General features: G+C 34.2%; 1 protein-coding gene across 3 annotated transcripts in view; it reads left to right on the top strand.

The window, feature by feature from the left end:
* The first annotated feature begins 4,477 nt into the window (after positions 1-4,477).
* The window catches only part of POT1 (protection of telomeres 1), an 82,474-nt gene continuing 62,541 nt past the window's right edge, over positions 4,478-24,410 (top strand). The window contains exons 1-6 of one of the 3 annotated variants that reach the window (XM_082472305.1): positions 4,478-4,791; positions 5,567-5,751; positions 7,386-7,458; positions 10,605-10,696; positions 23,162-23,275; positions 24,085-24,132. In XM_082472305.1, the coding sequence (XP_082328431.1) occupies positions 5,629-5,751; positions 7,386-7,458; positions 10,605-10,696; positions 23,162-23,275; positions 24,085-24,132 (450 nt within the window). In that variant the 5' untranslated portion in view covers positions 4,478-4,791; positions 5,567-5,628. Of the gene's footprint in view, positions 4,792-5,463; positions 5,752-7,385; positions 7,459-10,604; positions 10,697-23,161; positions 23,276-24,084; positions 24,133-24,410 lie in introns of all 3 variants that reach the window. The other 2 variants (XM_082472304.1, XM_082472306.1) reach the window with 2 other exon arrangements.

The raw sequence follows: 24,410 nt of genomic DNA, 5'->3' as shown, positions 1-24,410 counted from the left end.
AGTCTTTCTAAAACAAGTCATCAACACAATTTTTTAGTCTAAGATTAAATAGATATAAAGTTCTATATGTGAGTAGTATTGCAGGATTTTCTAGGACATATCCTCATGGTATAAAGCATAGGGCATTCAGAAAATGGGGACTCTAAACTCAAGGCATAAACCCATTTGTCTACAGTGTGAAGAAGTTGAAAGTTCCCCTTTGACTAATCTATTCTTCATGTCTGTTAATTTCCAGCAGGTCTTTCCCTCTTATTTTTCTTTATCTCTCTTCTGTGTGTGCTGCCTCAATTATCCTTGTATCAATCTGAACATAGACCAAGTTCCTTACTTCCTTACTGTGATCTCAATAACTTTACCTTATTAAAGATTTTTTTTTTTGAATGGGTGAATGAAGGACAGCACAGGCATCAAAAAATGACACCTCTTCAGGGAATCATGCATACCCTCTGGCTTTTTCCTGGTTCCTTCTCAATTTCTCCCTCTTCCCCACCTCTACAGAGAAACTTGAAGAACCAACCATTTTCTTAGGCAACGTGGTTCTTCCCACACATTGGCACCTGGGGATCTTAGGGTTTTTTTGGTTTGTTTGTTTATTTGTTTTGTTTTTTCTATAAACGGTTTTGTCAGAGAATCTTATTCTGAATTAACTCATGTTGATGTTGTGAATGCAGGTTTTTTTCATCTCAATATATATCTTTGGTGTAACTTAACTAAAGATTATCTCTGTTGAGACAGCCTGTCTCAATCAACCCTGTGCCTCTTAGACACTGTGAGTTACTTAGGTGCCTCATGGCATGGTCCAACAGAGGAGAATATCCCACTCTTCTTCATGATAAAATCATGGCCCTTCTTGCTTAGTGCAGCCTTGCTTCACACATGTGTGTCCCTGTAATGTTAACTAGGCTTTTAGGCTGTTATTTTCTGTTTCCAGCCATTCGCTTTTCCCTTAGTGTGTGGTTTGTCCCTTAGTATTCCTCTCAGACAGGGCTTTTCACTGAATTTCGTTTGAAGAAAACTGGAAGTCGTACGTAAATTTTAAAAAATAGTACTAAAATACCTAAGTTATCAGGCAATCTCTTCAATAGACATTGATTTTTTTTCCCCAATTTGTGATACTCAATATTATGTCTAAAAAACATCTCTATTGTTTTCCTAATATGCACTGTGATTACATACCTATTACATATTTAAATTTATACTTGAAATATAAATTTGGTATAAATTTGTTTGAGATATCTTGTTTCAACTATATAAGAATATAAAAATTTGATGCTTTAGAAATAGGATTCTATACATTTATTGAGATGTTCAATAGGATTGGACAGAAATGCTATTGGATTATAAGGAAATGAATGCTAAACAACGTAGCCTAGATATTACTGTTGGGAAATCTCAGGAATAAGTAGAACATGATATTGTCAAGCTGTTGGGATGCAACATGATAACAAATGCTTGCAGGAAGATAGTTGATTGCAATAGGAATGGGTTAATGGCCCCACAATTAATGCAAAGGAAATAAATTTGAAGTGTTGGGTGTCTAGAAAATTCAATTCAAAATTTCAACATTAAAAAGTAAATATTAAGGAGCAGTTTAAAAATGCCAGTGAGAGATAAGAAGTACCAGAAATTTGTAGATTAATTTCTTTCATTTTGGTCAATTACTGAGAATAACAGCACTGAATCCTTATATTTTTTTCTCAATTAAAAAAAAATTCTACTTTTAGTGCTCATTATTTATTAGTGAGAATCTCATTTTAACTTTTCTTAAAAATTGAACATTTTTACATTGTAGATTTTATACCAAAACTTTCTTCTTTGCACGTTTAAAAATTATAATTTGTAATAGCTATTACATTAATTATTAGTCTTGGAGCAGCTTTTTATGCTGCGTCAATGGATGTAGAAAAACAGTAATGGATTGTTGTGGCATTATATGAGTTCAGTAACCTTATCTAGTTGATTCAGTTTCTTTTTTTTCTCCTCTTATTGTCTTAAATTATGCTGTATTTCATGTTCAGTTTTCTTCATTTGTAGGACAAACTAATTGCTAATGTCAGAGAAAGACGTATAGGATCTGGAGCCAGATGCATCCCCAGCTCTGCCACTAATTGGGAGGTTGTGAAGAAGAAACAAGATTGGAAGTTACTTGGATGTGTAGGGAACACCTGGGTTCTAGAGTAATTGAGAACAATCACACAAAAAAAAAGCAGTTATGTACACTTCTGTTAGATATCTGCATCACGGTGGGATATGGACATTTATAGGCTAAATAGGAAAGAAAAAAAAACTTCAAAAGGTTCAGTTGATGGAGGATAAGAGAAAAACTAAGAACATGTGGTAGTGTTACCAAACTCAAATTTGGCTGCTCATTGCTCAAGAATCCAATACTGAGAGGCAAATATTGGGTAAAAGGAAAGATAGCATTATTGAGGAAGCTAGCAGTCCTGTGGAGAAGGTGCTCATGGCCAAAGAACCAACTCCCAACTCCCTAGGTTTTGCTTGGAGATTATACAGGGTAAAGAGGAAAAGGGCTACATGCTGAGGAGAGGGTTTTAGGGCACATGATCAGTACATGGACATTCTTCCAATTGGTTGGTGGTGAGGTAACTGGGCGTCAACATCATCAACCTTCTGGTTCCAACTGGTTTGGGGGTCTACGTGCTTGTGGGCAGCATACAGTTAACATCTTCCACCTGGTGGGCGTTTCACTATCTGCAAGACAGCTCAAAGGATATGGCTCAGAATGTTTTCTATAGCCTTTAAGGAGGAACCAAAGGTCCTTAACTTTGTTTAATGGCTAAACCATCATTATTTTGTCTTATTTGACTATTTTCCTTTGTTTCTGCATTTTCTCATTTCTCTGATTGAATTTATTGTTTGGCTAAAGGTTTTCTACAGACAAGAAGCAGGTGAAGGACATTGGCGGTGGGGGGGGGTGGGGGGGGTCCTGTCCCTGGAAGGCCCCATAGGGTCCTGCTCAGTTACAGTAGCAAAATGAAAATACTTTTTAAAAAGATGAGTAGGAAAGACTAAAAAGTGTCCTTTTGGCTTAGCAACAAAGAGGTCTTCAGTTATCTTGGAAAGGCAATTTCAGTGTTAATAGGGTAGAATTGGGGGTGAAATGGAATGATGGAAGCCAGAGGTGAGGAAAGAGAAAATTTTTTCCAGAACATTCGTTCATTCAACAAATATTTAGCCCCTACAATGTGCCAGAACTGCTCAAGTTTCATGCATACAATAGTAAACAATTCTCCTTGCCCTTAGTAAACTTAGGCTGTGGAAGAATGTGTTTAAATGCCAACGGCGAATGTAAAAAATTAATAAACAGAAACCTCAATTAAATAGAGTTGGGAAACCAGAAGGGGGAGCTCTCACACCCTGCTGACCTCAACAGTTAGAAGAAAGACTTCTTTCCGGGCAAAGACTCAGCCAATGAGAAGCCATGGACTGTTTGTTTACTAAAACCCTCACAACTCCCTTTCCCCCTCTGTATCAGCTTTCTTCTTCCCTTGCCAGTCTGGGTCTTGCATATCTCCCCCTGGCTCAGAGTTGCCATGCTCTGCTGATCCCAAATAAACCCATCTTTGCTGGAGAATTATCCAGTAGTCTCTTTGTTTCAGATCGACACAAAGAATAAGAAGGAAAAGTTGAAAATAGGTTGAGAGAAGATATATAATTTATGACAGAGGTGAAATGAACGTGGCAAGGATCCAGAGCCAAGGTGGAGGGCTTCACTTAGGCAAGAAAAACAGTTTTTATGAGCTGGTAGAGACCAGGGTAGGAACAAGGAGAGGATCTAAGCCTTACTTAGGAAAGTTTTCCTCTAATGGCCAGCTGCTGAGCTCAGACTGTTATCACAACTGGTGGTATATGAATCCAGGGGTGGGAGAGAAAGGGAAGATGGACTAACACCAAGTGCTTCCTGCTGAAAAGAATACTTTCTTTAAATATAGTTAGCTATTTCTTCCTGCAAATATATATGTACAGCAGATATTTTAGTCCAAATAGGCTTGGAAATACTTATGTAATTCTTCATTTCATTATAGTTTTGCACTGAGGTGGTTTCGCTTAAATAGAATGATTGGAGGCATGAATCAGCAATTAGCAGAGGATTCACATTTAACAATGTCTCATTAATTATAGCACAAAATCATAGCCCTAGAAACCAATGAAGCGGTTAATCAAATCTGTCTGAAAAGTAGCATTACTCATTGGTGGAATTATTTCACTGTAAAAGCTGCATTTGAGCGCTTGCTTTTGGGGGGAGAGAAATGGAAGCTAAAATAAGGGCCCTGCCCACAGGAACTTCCAGCCTACCAAACGGAACCTTTAAACCCGCTCTGGTTTTGGAGAGGCTTTTCATTGGTTACAGGATTTAGGAAACACGGAGCATAGCGTTCCCGTCTCCCCCCGCCCCGCACTCCCCTCCCCCACCCCCTCCCCGACATGGCTTGCCCAAAATAGGCGGGGGCGGGGCTAAGGGGAGCGGAGGAAATTCCGGGAGCGGGGGAAGTACAGCCGCCCCACGCTTCCCCAGGTGCCGCACCCTCTATGTGTTCCGTGAAATTTCCAGGGCATTTTAGGCCTGGAAACCGTCTCGCAACTCGTCCTTCCAAGCGCCCAGGAGGAAGGGGCTGATTACTCCCCCTATCGACCGTGTACGCCTGCGTAGGACTGCGTTGCTAGCGTGCGTGTGACGTCACGGGCGCGCCAGTCTGAACGCTTCCTAGTTTCTCTTTAGAGCGCTGGTCAATTTCCACGTACGTTTGGAGTTCGTTGCTTGGGTACAAGGTGAGTCGGGACCTGAACCAGTATTATGAAGAGGCTGATTTAATTTAGATCAAAATTTGGAGGAGTTATTGCAGAGAAACTCTTCGTACTTGTCTTTCTCGTGAGCTTGCTGTGTTGAGCATCTTGCTTGGCGTTTTGTGAGCAGCTGACTTGAGTTAATGCAGGTCCCCGCCCTCTAGACGGTCAACTGGCTTGGAGAAGCTTGGTGGGCACACACTAAAATTAAATATCGACACTAGCTCGTGTCCCAGGCAAGAAGTTTGAGAAAAAAGATTGAATCTGAAATGCACAAGTTAACATCAGTTCAATAGTCGTTTCTTTCGATTGCATAGGGGCTGGAGGGGGGGAGGCAACTGATATATTTTGGAGTAATAAGCTTTTGGTGCACAATTTGCCCACACAATATTACAACTGCCAAAGGGATTAAAAAACAAACCCCAAACTTTTCAACCTCCCTTCCCTTCCCCAATAGTTTATACATTTTAAAGCACAGTACTAAAGGCAATTGCTAGTGCAGTGTTCACAGATCCTAAAACTGGCTTTTAGAAGTAGTTCTTTAAATACAAAACTAAGTAAAAAAGGGTTAAGTTTCAATGCCTTAGGAGGATGCGTGTATTGGTCCCTGTAATAAAATTATAGAATAATCCATCCTTCCTCCCTTTCCCCCAACAGTGATGACTAACTTAAAGGAAAGGAAAAGCAAAACTAAATCAAAGAAGCTTAAAGCAAATTATTGACTACATTTTGGATAAAACGCTGGGCTTTGTGTTTTCAGCAGTAAGCTATCAACTTCCCTAACTGAATTTGCTTTCCACGGCACTGTGAAGCAGATCTGATATGCCACTTGAATTAATAAAAGAAGTCAAAGGAGTGCCTGAAGTTGATCTGCTAAGTAAATTACACAAAGTAGATTTCAGATACCTACAGCCAGGTTGTGATTATAGCAGGAAATATATCGAGGTAAGAATTTTCATAACTCAGAATAGTTGTCTTTTGTTTTCAGCAGTTGGATTGTCTAGTGCCTAGGTGTGGTTTTTCTTTGAATTTCTCTTGCTTGTGGGTGGTAACTGAGCTTCTTGGATCCACAAGTCAATGTTTTTCATCAAATTAGGGATATTATTGGCTAATGTTTCTTGGATTTTTTTTTTTTTTTAGTATATTATTACTCTTTTCTCCTTCTGGATGTCAGTTACATGTATGTTTGTATGTTGGGCTGTTTGATATTGTACTTCTGGTCTCTGAGGTAGTTTGTTTTTCTTCAGCACTATTTTGTTTTTGTTTTGTTTTTTGGCTGAGAGGGATTTTCAGATTGTGGAATTTCTATTCTGTCTTTAAGTTTACTGAACTTTTTTTTTGGTTATATCCAATATTCTTTTATGCATATTTAGTGAATTTTAAATTTTAGTTATTGTATATTTAAGTTTTGGACAAAGTTAAGAATGCTGGGAAGGAGGTAAGGGGCTTACTGATAAAATGGGTCTGAGAGTAAAAGAAGGAGAAATAATGCCACACTTCAGTTTTGCCCTTCTAATCAATATTCTCCATGTAGACATTTATCTTTTATTCCTTTATTTTCCATTTTCCTTATATTTCATATGAAATAGAGTATTACGTATTACAGTTGGTCTTCTCTACTTCATTGAATTTAAGTTCCTAATCAAATGCTTGTTAGTATTTGCAAACTCATTTTGCATTTGGTTGATTTGGATGATGTTTCTTGCATACTTGTATTTATTAATAAAGTGCTGTGATTAGATTCCTTTTCTTTGTGACAAGTCATTAATACTAATTATTACTGAGCTGTATCTAACTTTATCATTCTTCTCTTATTTTGTGTTTGATATAGAAGCATTTAAATGAAATATTTTTTAAATTCTAGCACTTTTATTAGTGTTACTAAAATAAACCCTTTTAGATATAAGTGAAACGTCAGTTTGAATTCTTAAATTCCTTTGTCTAACCTGCACGTGTCTGTAGATATCTCAAGAAACATATTTATGTTTCTTGAATTTTATTAAATACATTTTACTGTGAAATTCATTGTTTTTAGTATACAGTTCTGTGAGTTTTGAGAGATATATAAAAACGTATAACTACAACCATAATCAAGGTATAGAACAGACAATCACCCCCCTAAAAAAAATTTTATAGTCAGCTGCTACCCTAATTTCAGTCTCTGGCAACCACTTTTGACCAGTTTTCTGAGAGTATACAGTATTCTTGCTTTTCAAGAATGCCATGTAAATTGAATCATACAGTATGTAGCCTTTTATTTTTTTAATTGAAATATAGTTGATGTACAATATTATATGTTACAGGTATCAGTAGGTAGCCTTTTGATTCTGGCTTCTTTCACTCAGTACATTTGAGATTCTTCAGGTTGTTGAGTTTATCAATAGTATTACTTTTTATTGGTTGCTAGAATTCCATCACAGTCTGTTTATCCATTCCCCAGTGTAGCAGTACTTGGATTCTTTCCAATATTTTGTAATGATGAATAAAGCAAATTAAAAAATTTATTCTAATTTTTACTTGTATCTTGGTGTTATAATCTCTTTTGGCTTTTCCGTGTAACTGTTTTTCTCTCGTTTCAGGGAAAACTCTCACTTATCTCTTCTTTAACTTATGGTGGAAACAGAAGAGCTGTTTTGAAGATTGGACTACAAGGTATATAAGAAGACCATTTCTGCTTAACTTTTTGCTTGTAATCTAGAAATGGGTAACTTTATATATGTATACATACACACATAAGCACAAAAATCATTTCTAGTATAAAAATCTATGGAATGAAAGGTTATTCTTTTCCTCTCTAAATATTTTTCTCTGAAAGGTTATTCTTTTCCTCTCTAAATATTTTTCTCCGAAGTCTATCCTCTCCCCATTCCCCCATTGCTTCTGTTTTACTTCAGATTCCTTTAACGTCCTATCTAGACTATTACAATAACTAACTCATCCCCCTACTTCTAGTTTCACTAATGTGACCCAAACAACTTAGCAAATTTTAAGAAAATGCTACTTTCAGCATGTTATTTCTTACCCAAGTGTAGTTACATGAGAGATAATTCTTCTTCCTAGTAACCCTTAAATAATCCTGGTAAGAGCTTAGAATACTTGGGGACCGAAGTAAATCTCATCTGAAGTCTGAAATTAGTTGAATGAATGAAGAATGGTCTACAGCAGTGAATGGGAAACAAACTTTGAACCACATTTCTACAACTATTGAAAACCAGATATATATCAGACACTGTTCTAAGTACAGGGAATATAGCAGTGACCAAAACAACGTTCTTGCATTCATGGAGTTTACATTGTAGGGGAATAAATAAATTCAACAAATAATTATATAAAGTAATAATTGATAGAAATGTGGTTTGTAGACAAATAGAGCAGGATAAGGTGGTATGCCTGATGTATTATCCTTTTATATATTCCTAGGTATGATTTGCTAGTATTTTGTTAAGGATTTTTGCATTTAAATTTATGAAAAATATGATAGGAATCTGTCTTTTCCTGTAGTGATTGGTAATTTATGTTTCTAAGGGAATTTATCAGGTCATCTTGGTTGTCAGATATATTGGCATAAAGTCATTCATAATATACTTTTTATATGCTTTTAATGTTGGTGGGATCTGTAATGGTGTCCCATTTCACTGATTTGATAATTTGTGACTATTTTCTCTCTCTCTCTCTCTCTCTCTTACTTTTTTTTCCTGATCATTCTGGCTAGAGATTTATTTTACTGATCTTTAAAATCAGCCTTTCTTTTCATTAATTTTTCTCTATTTTCCAGTTTTCAGTAACATTTCTTCTCTGTTAATCTGCTGTTAACTCCAATCAGTGTACTATTAGCTTCTAATATTATATTTTTCAACTCTGGAAGTTCATCTTGAGTTTTTTCATATCTGCCAGTTCTCCTCACCTATTTTCTTCTACTTCCTTGAACATGTACTTTTAATAACTGTTGCAAAGTCTTCTCTGGCAATCCTATCATCGCTGTCATTTCTGAGTTCTTATCTATTGATTCCCTGCGCCACCCCCCATCCTTATGTGTTTTTCCTTTCTTTATGGTTGGCAGTTTTTTAACTGGATCCTGGACATTTAGAATTTTATATTATCAAATATTGGATTTATTTGTAATCCTTTAAATATTATTTGTCTTTGTTTTGGAATACTATAAATTCTCTTGGAATCAGTTTGATTAGCTTTTTTAGGATGGGTCTAGAGCAGCCTTTATTTGAGGGCTAATTTGCCCTTATCCCTAAGGAAGTGCCCTTCTGACAAGTTTACTATGTGTTTTGTGTATGAGGATTCCACTCTGGCTGGTTGGAACCAGAACAGTTCACAGCCCTCTGTGAGTCTCAGAATTGTTCTGCCTGTTTCTTTCAAGTGGTTCTAATCCCTTTCCTCCCGTGCTTTTGGAGATCAGTACTCAACCAGAGACCAGAAGGCACCCATCTCCAGAGCACTCTTATCTATGCTGCTGTCTTCCTTTCAGCACCATGTCATGCAGATTCTAGCTGCCTTGTTGTCCTCAAATCTGAACTCTTCTGAATTCAGTGAGGCTGTTGGGCTTTCTTTGGATTTTTACATCCATTTTCTGCTGCCTGGAAACTCTTTCCAGGAAGTAAGCTGGAGCTATTGCTTTGTTTTCCCTCTCAAAGAGATCACTTACCTGCACCTACTGTTGTCCAGTGTCTGAAAACTGTTGTTTTATATATTTTTTCTTAGTTTTCTAGTTGCTTTAAGGCCAGACAACAAATCCCGTCCCTGTTACTCTGTCATGGCCAGAAATAGACATTTGATAGGTCATTTAAGATGTTAAAGAAGTAAGTTATGTCTTGATTAAAAACCATTGTATTTTTGTTTTTAAGGAACATTAGTGTTTCAGTTTATGTATATACTTGTTTTGAGGAGTTGGATGAAAGAGGTAAGTGAAAGGCAATAGGCAGATGTAGTTGTTTCATTGCTGGTGATAAAGTAGCAGATTCAAGAGTTTTAAGTTACACTACAAATTTTGGAAAGATATTTCATGTACTTCATAGATGCGTGAAAGTCTGATATGAAGGCAGTTTCTTCGAGTAGTTGAATGTTTGAAAGCTGATGTTAATGAGACCTCCCTCAGATGATATAGTAATTGAATCTTAGCATTTGGACTTGCTTCAGTGGTTCTAGGAGGTGGCCTCTGGAGAATGAAGATTATGGAGATTATTCACCAAAGCCTTGAATATCCAAATGAAATTATTGTAGAATGTTTGTTTCTTCTTTTCCAAGTAATTTTCATTGTCAAAATCACAGATAGCTTGGTTTTTACACACACATGCTCTTTTATTCTTCAATATGTGGGTGCTGGGGGAGAAGAACACACTTCCCTAGATTAAAACTTCATGTTTTAATAATTATAGATTACCAGAAGATCAGTAAAAATGAAGTATTTGGGGAATGATATGTTATACACTATAAAAATTGAATAATTGTATCTTATTCAGTTCTTTTGATCATAACCATGTGAAAATAAATTGAAAGTGGTCATTATATGATGTTAATGTAGTATTTACAGAAACTTGTAAAACGTATTTTAGGTGAAACTAGTTATAATTTTGGCTTTCACGCCTAGTAGCATTCTATACATTATTTTTACGATACTTAAGGTGTTAAGAGTAAACTACAAGTGAATTATAAACATTTTAATTACTCTTCTTCATGATTATATTTTGAAGTAACTATAGTTTTTAGAATTTAGTTGTCATCAATTTTCTTGTCTAGAGCACTTTTATATCTAAAGTGTTTTTCTGTGTGTCTGTGTTTCTCCACAGAACAAGAAAATTCAAATTCGGAGATCAACACCATCAGTGTATTATTTTTTGGAAAATTAGCAAAGGACTGTGCTAAAGTTTTCTATGAAGGGGTAAAGTATTTTTATATTACTTTATCTTTTTTGCAATAGACTTAGAATTATTGATGATGCTGTATTTATCCTATAGGCCATTTTTTAGTGATTCATTATATATTTGTAGATATATGAAAAACTATACTTAAAAAAGCAACATCTTTAAAATTGAACACTCGTAAGAGGTTAGTAAAACTTATCATTGACATAAAAAGGGACAATTTTTCCTCTCACTTAAGTTTAATTTTTAGTATTCAGTAGAATATCTTAACGATATGTACATTTTCTCTTCACTTAATTAAAAAATAATTCTCACTAAAAAATAATGAGCTATAACTCTGTATTTTTATAATATTTTCTATAATTGTTATAAAAATAAATGCCTGCTAAATCCCCAACAAGATAATACCAAACCAAACACAACAGCATATTAAAAGGAGTAAACACCATGACCAAGGGGGATTTATCCCAGAAATGAAGTTTGGTTCAACATAGGAAAATCAATCATTGTAATACATCACAGTAATAGAGCAAAGGGAAAAAACCACAAACGATCGTCTTAATTGATGCAGGAAAGGCATTTGAAAAATTCTACACACTTTCATAATCAAAACACTCAGAAAACTAGGAATAGAAGGGAACTTCTCAACATAGTAAAGATCAATTATGAAAAACCTACTGCTAACATCATACTCAGTGGTGAAAGACTGAAAGCATTCCTCCTAAGGTTAGGAACAGGACAAGGACGCTTGCTTTCACCACTGTTATTCAACGTTGTACTGGAACTTCTAGCCAGAGCAACTAAATAAGAAAGAAATAAAAGACATCTAAGTTGTAAAAGAAGAAGTAAAACTATCTCTCTTCGCAGGTGACATGATCTAATATATAGAAAATCTTAAAGAATCCAAAAGAAAGCTACTAGGGCTAATACATGAATTTAGCAATGTTGCAGGTTACAAGATCAACACACTAAAATCAGTAGCACCATCCAGTAGAACTGTTTGCGATGATGGAAATGTTCTATATCTGTGCTGTCAGTATGGTAGCCACTAGTCATATTTGGCCAATGAGCACTTAAAATATGGCTAGTACAGCTGAGGAACTAAATTTTAAACTTTGTATAATATCATCTTAATTAAATTTAAATAACCACATATGGCTAGTTGATACTGTATTGGACAGCACATCTCCAGAAATTAATCACTGTTTGGTGTATAATCTTACAGATTTTTCTGCATGTGTATTAAAATGATTTAAAATTAACTTTCTGTAAGAATCTCATAACATCTTTGATGTTAATTGGAGATCCTCTAGATATTTGCAAAACCAGTTTTGGCAATTAACCAATATTGAAGCATATAGCTTTAAAACATTGTTGAGTCATTGATAAGTCTCCAAATAAGTTGCTCAGAGTTAGACAGTACTTCTATAATGATGTTGCAGGAATATTAGATATATGGTTTCAATCCTTTTTGATTTATGGTTGTTACTAATAAGTAAATGACATGGGAAAAAACAATGGTTTCTGCAAAACGACACAGTCAGATGAGATTGTCTGTACTCTGTCTCTTTTTTCATTTAGGTTCAGTATACATTTATTAAGGACTGACATTTTGCTTGACTCTGTGCTAGGCTCTGGAGAAACCAAAATGAATAAGACACAGTGCTTGACCTTATGGAGTCCACTATCTGTAGTCTAATGGAAAATCATTTATTGGTGGTAACTATAATAGAACTGGAATAGCAGCCTCAATAAACTGAATCTGCCTGGAGGATTTGGGGAAAAACATCAAAGAGTAGGCACTTAGTTTTTTAGTGGAATATTTTATTTGTTAGTCTTTGAACTTTTTATTATGAAAAATTCCTAACATATATGTAAGTGGTGAGAATTGTATAACGACTGTCCGTATTCCAAATATCTAACTTCAGTTATCAGCATTCAGGCTCTTATTTCATCTGTTTCATCTTTTCATTTTACTGCCACAGATTATTTTGAGGCAAATATCAGGAATTATATAATTTAAACCCTAAAACTTTCAGTATGTAAAAGAGAAGGCATCCTAAAATTATATGTGTATGTGTATATGTATATATACAAATGAATACATACCATAGTACAATTATACTACTGAAATATTAACATCAGCTTTTATAAACCATGAAATATCATCAATGTATTCATGTATATACATATACAATACATTGTATTGTATGTACAATACAATACATATACAATGTATATACATATCTATGTATATCTATGTGTCTTACTATCTATTTGAATAAACACAATTTCATCATTATGCCTAAATAATTTAACAGTAATTCCTCTATATAATCAAATATCAAGTCAGTGTTCCAATTTCCCTGATTATCTCATAAATTATTTTTAAATTTATTTTCTTCTACCAGGAGGAAACTTTAGGTAGGGAGCTCAGTGAGGAGACCTTAACAGTAATTCAGAAGCTATTGTGGATGTATAAAGACCAAAACTAAAGCGATTGTTGAATTGACACAGAATTGATTAGTTGTATATGTGTGTGTGTTTGTAGTTTGGAGAACTGACCTAAGAAAACTGTATGATTTATGTCAGAGAATGTTTTGCCTGTGTTCTCTCCTAGGAGTTTTTTGCTAAGTTTCTGTAAGGAGGTGGTAAATCAGTTAATTTTTTCTTAATTTATAATTTTAACAAAGAAAAGAATTAGTGTAGTGATTTTTTTTCTCAGTGGAAAGCTGTTATTAAATCAGTGGTATATCTTAAAATCTTACTTTACAATTTGAAGAAATCAAATAGTTGCCATGCAATTCATGTCCAAAAATTCCTAGGACAGTTCATTACACTGTTTCTCACAGAATGATAACTAGACTAATTTTTGATGCAATTTTAAAAACTTTGAATGAGATATAGTTTTAATATGGTTGGTATGGCACTGTGAAGTTCTAGAGGCAAGTATACTAAAAAAGTACTATCTGACAGTCTTATCAAGAAAGGGGACTAGGAAATAAAGTATATAAAGCATGTGTACACACACACACACACACACACACACACACACACACACACACACACACACACACACACACAAAATCATACCTGCTTAAGGCCATTTAGGTAGGGTAGGATCCAGTATCTCTCTATAGCTATTTTGATGAGGCACTTTTGTGGGTGGCTCCAGTAAAGGCCTGTTATTGTTCCTTAGTATTATTCTTCTTGCCCTTAAAGGCATGACTTTATTTCAGCTTTGTTAAAATAATTAATATTTATGATGACAGTTCTGAATTATTAAGAATTCAGTGTTTAATAAGTCCCCAAATCATGCCATTTTTTAAGGAAGATATTCTTCAGAAATGATGAGAGTGAGGGAGGGAGAGAGAGGAATGAAAGTGAGAATACTAAGCAGGTGTTTAACAGGGAAAGATTCACTTATTTAGAAAAATAACTTACATATTTTTCCCTTGAACTAGAAAACAATTTCTCTATTACAATACTTTGATGAGATAGGGGAAAATGAAAAAAAATCAGTTTAATGACTAATTTGCATGTGGATGCTAAGTTATAACAGATATTTTCTCTGGCTGCCCATCCTTCAAAACAAAACCAAAAAAAACCCCCAAATCAGTGTATTAACAGCTTTCTCATTCTTCAGGCTGTTAGGTATGCATAGGCAAGTTTTGCGATAGTACATTGAATTAGTAATATTTAGCTTTCATGGGTTATAGAATATTTGAAATATACATGAAATGTGTGTAGTTTCATGTTCTTATTTCAGATGAACTCTTTCCTTTCTGTAAAGAAGTACACTTTTAACAGTTTTAGAGATTTCAAGGACCTGGGCCAGGAAATAATAGCCTACTTCCTTTTCAATTTGCTAAGATCATTAAAGTTGCCTTTCTTTTCTTCGCTCCTGATATATTTTTTAATAAGTACGACATTACACTCTCTGCTTCAGTTTCCTTCAGGGGAGAAAAGTTGATTTTAATGCATGATCAGGAAGAGGCTTTAGCATCCTGTTTTAAGAGTCAACTGGCCATAGAACTGAAGCCTGCTTCATTTTTATGAAAGGGCCTATAGTTTATAGATGAAGATGAGATCCTAGGGTGTTCGGGTCTCCAGTGAGTCCCCAGCAGTGTATAGAATGCCAAAAAAGGTTCTTCAGTCAACTAAAAGTGTATGTAAATGTATTTATGTATTTTTTGTTCCCCTCTGAGGAGGCCATCTGTAACTATTACCTCATTCTCAAAGAGATCCATGAACATATGATCATCAAGAACTGCTTTTTAAAGGCCCAATTTCATGATTCTATCTCAGTATATAGTTGAGTTAATATTGAACTCCAAGAGCAATTAGCTCTCTGCCCACATTACACAGAAATAATAATGATCTGATATTAGAAGTCGGTATCTTACAAAAATCTTCTTGTATTATTTTTAGAAAAGTTTTATGTTCATGAAAGTCAAGTGCTAATATGAATGTAATGCTTTAATCTTCTTAAAGAATTTTTTGAAACATTTTACAAAGACAATACAAAAGAATCTTTGGAGGAAATGTTCTAGATAGAGTTGCTATTAGAGAGGTTTGTGTGTATTATATTTATTATGCATATATTAATTTTTTTTTTTTTTTTACCTTAGTGCATAGGTCTCTGTTTATCTTACGCTTCCTTCCTCCTCATTAGTCCTGGGTGTCTCTGACTGTGTATGTGTGTGTGTGTATGAATGTGTGTGTTTGTTTTTGGAGGGGTTCATAATTAAAGAGCTCTTCTGGCTGGCATGTTTGGATATTTTGAAGTGAAATGATATAAAGAGATCGCAAATTCTAATTTCTAGTGATGTAAGGAGATTGAAGAACTTACTTTTCTGTTTCTTTTTCTGTCCTTTATTTTATATAGTTCAATAGCAAAGGCCATACTTAAGAGGCTGTTAGATTTTGCTTAAGCTTAGGCAACAAAATACATTTGTTTATTTTTCAAACATTTATTAAAGCTAGCTTCTAATGCTTAATCAGGTTTTTGGAATCTTTTACTAAAATATGGTACTAGTCTTTTATATATTATATTACTAATCTTTTATTGAGAATATCATATTACATTTGTATGGAACTTTACAGATTGCAAAGTGCTTCCATATACGTTTATCGTTTGAGCCATTAGTAACCCTCTGTCCTGATGGTCAGTAGTACTGTTATTCTAAAGCTAAGCCTGTAGTAAGTACAGAAACTACTCTGTCTCCACGACTGTATTTTTTTCCTGCCTCAACGACATATTGTGGGCTTGAATTAGGTCTTGCAAATATTTGCCTTAGAAGATTTTGTTCTTCTTGTGTGGCCATGGTTTTAAAAGCCTTCAAGCAGCATGGAAGGGCATAATCAGAAAAGTAAAAGCTGCCCCACTCACTCTGAACCCACTCTCATTACCTACTCCCATTATTAGATAAAACCACTGCTATGTCTTTTTTTTTTTGGTATCCTTCCAGCTTTTATATATGTGTGTATATATGTATACTTACGTATGTATGTATGTATCTTTTTTTTTTTTTTAATTTATTTTATTTATTTATTTATTTTTGGCTGTGTTGGGTCTTCGTTGCTGTGCACGGACTTTCTCTAGTTGCGGCGAGTGGGGGCTACTCTTCATTGCGGTGCGCGGGCTTCTCATTGCAGTGGCTTCTCTCATTCTGGAGCATGGGCTCTAGGCGCGCGGGCTTCAGTAGTTGCGGCACGTGGGCTCAGTAGTTGTGGCTCACGGGCTCTAGGGCACAGGCTCAGTAGTTGTGGCACATGAGCTTAGTTGCTCCACGGCATGTGGGATCTTCCCAGACCAGGGATCGAACCCGTGTCCCCTGCATTGGCAGGCAGATTCTTAACCACTGCGCCACCAGGGAAGCCTGTATGTATCTTTATATACATATAAATATATATGTACATTTTCTACCAAATGACATCATACTATCCATGTTTTGTAAATTGCTTTATTTCACAACGTATCTTGGACATCTTAGAGAAGTGTTTTAAAAATAAATGCATGATATTGAATATTAGGGATCTGTTTGCTTATATTTTAAATACGTTTTTATCTTCATCCTTCCTTAACATTCTTGTATTTATTAAATTCTTACCTGAGAAATAATATAAAAGGTTTATAATATAATGAATTAGCAAAACATGTACATGTATCTATAAAACATGTATGATATATTAGATATTAGTATTTTTCCTAACTGATATGAAAGGTGCCTTCTGCTTTTGAAATATATTTTAAATAGGTATTCATTAAAATAGAATAGAACTATACAACTAATTAGTACTTGTCAGATAATAGGATGTTGGTAATGGTAAGTCAAGGTTTCTCCTTTTAAAATATAATGGTGAGAAGACTGAGGTCACAGTTTAGTTTAAATTCTTTCTGCGTTTAAAATCACGAATGTTGATCATTTGGGAGGTCTAATTAGGCTATTTATTTTAGAGTTTATAGTATTAAGGTTAAAGATTGTTGCAAATCAAAGGTAAAACTTTTTGCATAAAAGAATGAATTTTTATTGTAGAGAGGTGGATGGACCTAGAGACTGTCACACAGAGTGAAGTAAGTCAGACAGAGAAAAACAAATACCGTATGCTAACACATCTATATGGAATCTAAATTTTTTAAAAAATTAATTAATTAAAAAAAATTTTTTTAAGTAAATAAAAAAAAGAAAAATAAAAAAGAAAGAGAAAAAAAAAAAAGGTCAGAAGAACCTAAGGGCAAGACGGGAATAAAGATGCAGACCTACTAGAGAATGGACTTGAGGATACGTGGAGGGGGAAGGATAAGCTGGGACAAAGTGAGAGAGTGTCATTGACATATATACACTACCAAACGTAAAATAGATAGCTAGTGGGAAGCAGCCGCATAGCACAGGGAGATCAGCCTGGTGCTTTGTGACCACCTGGAGGGGTGGGATAGGGAGGGTGGGAGGGAGGGAGATGCAAGAGGGAAGAGATATGGGGACATATGTATATGTATAACTGATTCACTTTGTTATAAAGCAGAAACTAACACACCATTGTAAAGCAATTATACTCTAATAAAGATGTTTAAAAAATTTTTTAAATTAAAAAATAAAAAAAATAAATAAATGTGGACATACACAGGGTAAAAAAAAAAAAAGAATGAATTTTTATAGCTTGATTCTTACACCATTCATCTTTGTCACTTGTTTCCTTAAGATTAGCTCTGTATTTGAATACAACAATCCTAAAATATCTTTGCTTTGCTAGATTAATGGTACATTTTGCGGGAATACAAATGGTCTAATTGAAATTCCCTCCATCTGAGGCATTTTTTTCAGTTTTAACTTTCATTTAAAGAAGTTTTAACATTAATATGTAGATATAAAATAAGAAAGACTTTTCCAAAGTATTTTAAAAGTTTAAAAAAAGGTCTTATCACAAAACTGTCAAAGTTACAGACATTTGTTAATACGTTGTTTCCCCTTCCTGTAAGATTTAGCTCTGAAAGAGGAGGTAGAGTAGTACCTACCATGGAAGTCAGGAGATCTGGGTTCTTGTCTTAGTCTACAACTGATTAGCTGTGTGTGACCTTAAACTGCTCATTTATTCTCTCTGGCCCTTATTTTCTTATCTGAAAGATGAAGGTGTTTGATTACACGATCTCTAAGGTCCTTCACAATTCTAAAATGCTAAGATTCTATAAAGTAAGTTTTGTAGTAGTTGTATAGTTTATGTTAAGATTTAATGAAGGTATATTTTATGTAATGTGTGTGTGTGTGTGTGTGTGTACATTCATATATTTAGGTATTCACTGAGTTGTCTAAACACTTGTTGAATGTTTTTTGTCTTCTATGCTCGATGTCAGAGACATTTTAACTGAATAAGACAGTTATGGACCTTGCCTTCGTGGAATAGTTTTCAATGGAGAAGAGTGGAATTAAACAACTGTTATGTAATTAATTATTTTATCCAGATATGATATGTACTAAGAAGACTGAGTAGCAGAATGAGAAAAATAGCAGAAAGAATGAACATAGGGGTATTGGGAGAGTAGATAAGTAAGAGAAAACAGCATATACAGAGGCCCTGAGTGAGGATCCTGGAATGCTAAGGACTTATGGGAAGGCAGAGTTCCAGAGTGAGTCACACGAAATGCGGCTGGTGAGCTGGGTGGGCGTCAGATCATAAAATGATTTGTAGACCATTTAAAGATTTTGGTTTTTATGCTAATATTACATATATTACTTCCAATTATGTCCTTGGTGTTACATGATCCAATAAGTGCTAATACCCATGAAATACATTTTTTATGTTAAAGAAACATTTTCTGTCAATCACTGCACTATCAATGACATCAGGTCCCTGGTTTTTCCCTGTACCCTTTCACTCTTTAACAGTGTTTTAAGATGTGATAACCTAACAATATTTGCAAGGTCAGTATAGTAAAAATTAATGCCTGTCAGATAAGTTTTTCTTTTTGGATTGTCAACTGTTTCATATTTTCTTTGCCCTTTTGCTGCTCAGTGATGACTTGAGAATTTTTAGTATATTATCCATTAAAAATTAGCAAATTAATACGCTGGTTTTGTGATTTACATTTTTGTTACCTATTGGTTTGCTTCCTATTTCACCACTGATTGTGTTCCTCGTTAGGAGATATTAGCATGTAAAAACCATGGTTGTTTATATGCAAGTAAGTTGTCTGATTTTTTTTTTCCTTTTAATTGTTCATTTTTAAAGAACACTTAAGTTAAAAAGACCCGTACTGATTTCATTCATTTTCTCTGCGATTCTTTTGCGGTAGAAATAGTCCTGTTGGCTACCCTGAAAATTGTTTAATGATGAGGGCTCAATCTATCTAAGGCACTGTGACAAAAGGGAAATGACCGCTTTGCTGATATCTGAGTATGCTGAGTTATTTCAAAGATTTCATTTCAAATGTGTTTTCACTTTTATAACCTTGATGCAAAGATAGCAATTAAAACCTTATCATTTTTAGTAGCAGGGTTATGCTTCTCAAGCTGCTTTTCTAATACTGTTTTCAGCAGACTGAGATAGGCATCTACTCTGACATATCAGAATACTGTAGTCTCACCACTGAACTGTGTAATTCCCATTCTTGTTTGAATGGCTTCAGTATGCTATGCTCTTTTCAGAAACTTAGAACAATGCGTATTAAATCTCATTTTCACCTCAATCTAATGAGTGTTTATACGAACTAAAACAGCCTATTATATATTTATGTTTCTTATCCTCTGTGTATTTGAATTAATTTGAAAGTCATTATGATTAATAAATTCATGGGACATGAATCCTAAGCCATTTATTTTTAGATCTGTATTTCAGTTTCTACCAGTGTTGATTAATTTATTCAACAGATATTTGTTGACCACTGATTATGAACAGAAGCCTCCACAAGTCACTTGTGTGGGATATTCAGATGGATAAGACATTCTTAGTCCCAAGGATCTTACAGAGTTTTAAGGGCAGTAAAAACATTAAGAAAGTTTATGACACACAACATGAAAAATATTGAAATGTGGCATAGAAGAGTTCAGAGGAAGGAAGAATTATTTTTCCTTCTTCCTTCTTTGGGGTACAAGTTAAGCTAAACCTCACAGGGAAGAAGCATTTACAGCCCAGATTTTAAAAGATAGGTACTCAGAAAATGCAAAAAATGTATGAGGAAAAACATTGGGTATATAAGAGAATCTGATTTATTTTGTATTGAATGGAAGTATAGGGAGATAAAGCAGGCAAAGTAAGTTGGGATGAGATCACTGAGGGCCTTCAATGCAATTTATATGTGTAAATTAAATATAAATTCATGTTTATAAATATAAATTGGGGAGGGATAAATTGGGAGTTTGGGATGGATATATACCCACTACTATATATAAAATAGATAACTAATAAGCACCTACTGTATAGCACAGGGAACTCTACTCAATACTCTGTAATGGCATATATGGGGAAAGAATCTAAAAAAGAGTGGATATATGTATATGTATAACTGATTCACTTTGCTGTACACCTGAAACTAACACAACATTGTAAATCAACCATACTCCAATAAAAATTAAAAGTAAAATTACATTAAATTAAATTTAAAAAATAAAACATAAATATAATAAATGGAACATTTATTTTTCTTTTTTTATAGCTTTATTGTGTAGCTTAAAATTTTTTTAAATAACTATATTTTATTTTATCTTATTTGAATTTTTTAGTTTTACTGATTTTTTTATACATCAGGTTCTTATTAGTTATCTATTTTATACATATTAGTGTATATATGTCAATCCCAATCTCCCAATTCATCACACTACCACCACCCTCTGCTGCCACTTTCCCCCCTTGGTGTCCATACGTTTGTTCTCTACATCTGTGTCTCTATTTCTGCCCTGCAAACTGGTTCATCTGTACCATTTTTCTAGGTTCCACATATATGCGTTAATATACGATATTTGTTTTTCTCTTTCTGACTTACTTCACTCTGTAGGACAGTCTCTAGATCCATCCACGCCTCTACAAATGACCCAATTTCCTTTTTATGGCTGAGTAATATTCCATTGTATATATGTACCACATCTTCTTTATCCATTCGTCTGTCGACAGGCATTTAGGTTCTTAAAAAGGCTTTTTGGTTCTTATTTCCGTTTTGTCGATTGTATGCTAGAGGAAAAGTTGTAACTTTTTACTGAGTTGTGTTGCTAATGTTAGAATAGACTTTTGAAAATTTTTTATTATGAATACTGATGTCTTGCTTTTAATGATTTATCCTCTTTATTTAAAAATGTTTTCTCCATCATAAAAGAAATACTTTTATTCTTTAAAAGTTTGGTTTGTACAGAAAAATTGAAAAATATGCATTTCTTCCCCTAACACTTGCATTTAGTGTATATCTTTCCGTATATTTATGTTTAAGACATTTTAAAGTAAAATAGAAAATAACATGAGATAGGTTATTTTTTGTATTTTGAAGAGAATTTAGAACTGACAGACCAATGATTTCCCTACTTCTATTTATTTTCCTGTGTTAGTTTGATTAAACAACTTTACATCTTTGACTAAAATCTTAAGTTTTCATTTAAATCAGAATATACTGTTCAAAGGTAAATTGGAAAAACTGCATATTTTTCAGTTATAAAAGTAATTTATTCCAGAAGCACTCTTGCTCTTTATTTTATTCCCCTTTAAAACTGCCTAAACCATGGTACCAACAGAAAATCTTCAGTGGGAAGGAAAATTTTCTCCCACTTAACTGTGAAGAATTGTGTTTATTTAGCATTAACAGCACAGACACAATTATGTTTGCAGTCTCACCTGAAGAAAATAAAATGCAGAAATTTGCAGAGCTAAAATATCTGGATAGGGCCAGAGATTTTAGAAAGGCAATTTATGATCCTTCCTTCGATTCACAGGTAGTTTATGGAGGGCCTACTTTGTGCCAAGCCCTGTAAATACAAAGCAGAATAAGACATGACCCTTGTCTTCAAGGTGCTTACAGCCTAATTAATGGATCTAAATAGAGAATCCTGGGGGTTGACACCACACTCTTATATGTGCAAAATAAAAATCAGTAATGCAGAAGACTTCCATTTGGTAGAAATTAAGATTATTGAAGGAAGCTGACTAAAGTAAAGCCCAGGAATTTCTGTTTATCTTAAGGTTTTGGTGTTAAAATTAGAGGAGTAAGATAATAATGTGTGTGTGTGTGTGTGTGTGTGTGTGTGTGTGTGTGTGTGTGTGTATGTGTATATAGATAGATAGATAGATAGATAGATAGATAGATAGATAGATATAGATATATACATAAAATACAGCAAGACAGGACTCACTAAGTGTGGATGTTCCAGTATTTGGAAAATAAGAAAAGGGAGATTTAACTAAAGAATGAGAGAGGCAGGAATAAATGGAGATTGGCTTCTTCTTCTTCTTATAAACCTACGTGGAAAGAGAATATCTTTGTTCTTATTAGTGTATAAATGGAAATGTCTTATTTATGTCTCGTACCCTGGATCTTTATGCTCATGTTAGTTTTATAACAATATGGAGTTCTTGCACTAATGACATGTCTTCCTCAATGTAATCTCTCAGAGATTTAGTTTCATTTAATTTCCATTCTTAATACTGTTGGCTCATCACTGTCTCTTCGTTGTGCTTATTCATGCACACTTATTCACATAAATTGAGATAAACATTGATTTTTGAAGCCCTACTAGATAAATAAAAATTTCTAAGTGATTTAGGTAGTGTTTTCCTGGTCCATTAAGAGGAGCGCTGTACTTATCTATGGCTACATTGCTGATACCCTTTTGTAGGAGGTGGTAGTCTCAATCTTATATTCAGAAAGCATTAAACAAGTTTAGGCTAACCAGCTTTTGATTTTATAGAAATGATTCCTGTTTTTACATAGTAATAAAAATAAGAATCTCTGTGGCATTCAGAATTATGGTATTTTGATGATTTTAAAATGATTTTTTTCTATATAGGACACCATTGCAGTGGCCGGATTTGTTATTTTGTCAGCATCTTCATCTACAAGCAGAGATGGTAAACTTTGCTTATTTTTGAAAGCATCTGAGGACTTCAAATCAACTGTTTATGTAAGTGTGCAACTTTTTAGTCTCTAATTATATTGTAGTTTTAATGAGCTAAAGTAATGGAATAGAAGTAGTATTTCTGTGTATCTGCAGATAAACTACCTAGTCTGACTGAATTATTGTAATTAAATATTTTAAGTTTAAAAAATAAAAATCCTTTTCGTGGCTTTATATTTAGAATGATTCCAGGTAGCAGAGAAGGATCCCTTAAAGATAGGTATTTGTTACTGAAATTCTTAAAGCTTCACGGACACTCTAAACCTGATCAATATATTCTTTGCAGTTATACTGTCATCCTCTTTTGATGGTCTGCTTGATTTTATCTTAAATTGATCAGGTGCCCCTTTTTAGGTAAAACTGATTTCCTCCTATTTCATTCTTTATGAAGGTCTTCATCCTCTCCCTCTCACTTCACCACCCCCCGCCCCCTCCCCACACACACACACACACAAACACACACACACTTTTGGAGACTACCTGTTTGGTCAAGGCTGTCAGGTGGAGAAGTAGGGTTGGGTCAAGCTATGTGCCTGCAGACCAACATCTGCCTGTTTTGTTTTGTTTTGTTTTGGTTTTTTGTCTGAACAGGGCATTTTATGGGCCAGGTTGTGGTTCTATGATATTAAAATTAGTGAATTAAACTGAAGCTTAGCTTAGACAACTTTGTACCTGCACTCTTAATTTGTAGGCTATAACTTTATGCCATTCTGTGAACTGGAATATTATAAAGTGTGTAGCTTTACTACAATTAAAGGTCTGTAATCACATTGGACATGTTTGTATACAAATAAGTCCTCTCTTTTTTTTTTCAGGTTTATGTTAAATCCGTAAGAGATTTTTCTACAGAATCAATGTCTTTGGTAAGATGGTATTCATTTTAATTTAGAAATGTACACCCCACACACACATACATATATGTATTTGATCCACTTTATAGACTGATTTTGAAATAGTATCAATACAGTGGGAAAACATAATCTCTACTTTTTTGGTATATAATGATATTACATTTGAGTTATATATTTGCTTAGTAATTAATACCTGGTTCATCTGTTGTTTGGAATATTTGCTGATAATTTGCAGATGTTACGTACACAAGAAAATTAAAATGAAAAAGAAGTTTTATCGTGTGAAGACA

This window comes from Balaenoptera physalus (assembly GCF_965194825.1).
Source record: "Balaenoptera physalus genome assembly, chromosome: 8".
In the NCBI taxonomy this organism is placed as follows: domain Eukaryota; kingdom Metazoa; phylum Chordata; class Mammalia; order Artiodactyla; family Balaenopteridae; genus Balaenoptera; species Balaenoptera physalus.
The sequence above is the reverse complement of the archived record's forward strand: the minus strand, read 5'-3'. Positions and strand labels throughout refer to the sequence as shown.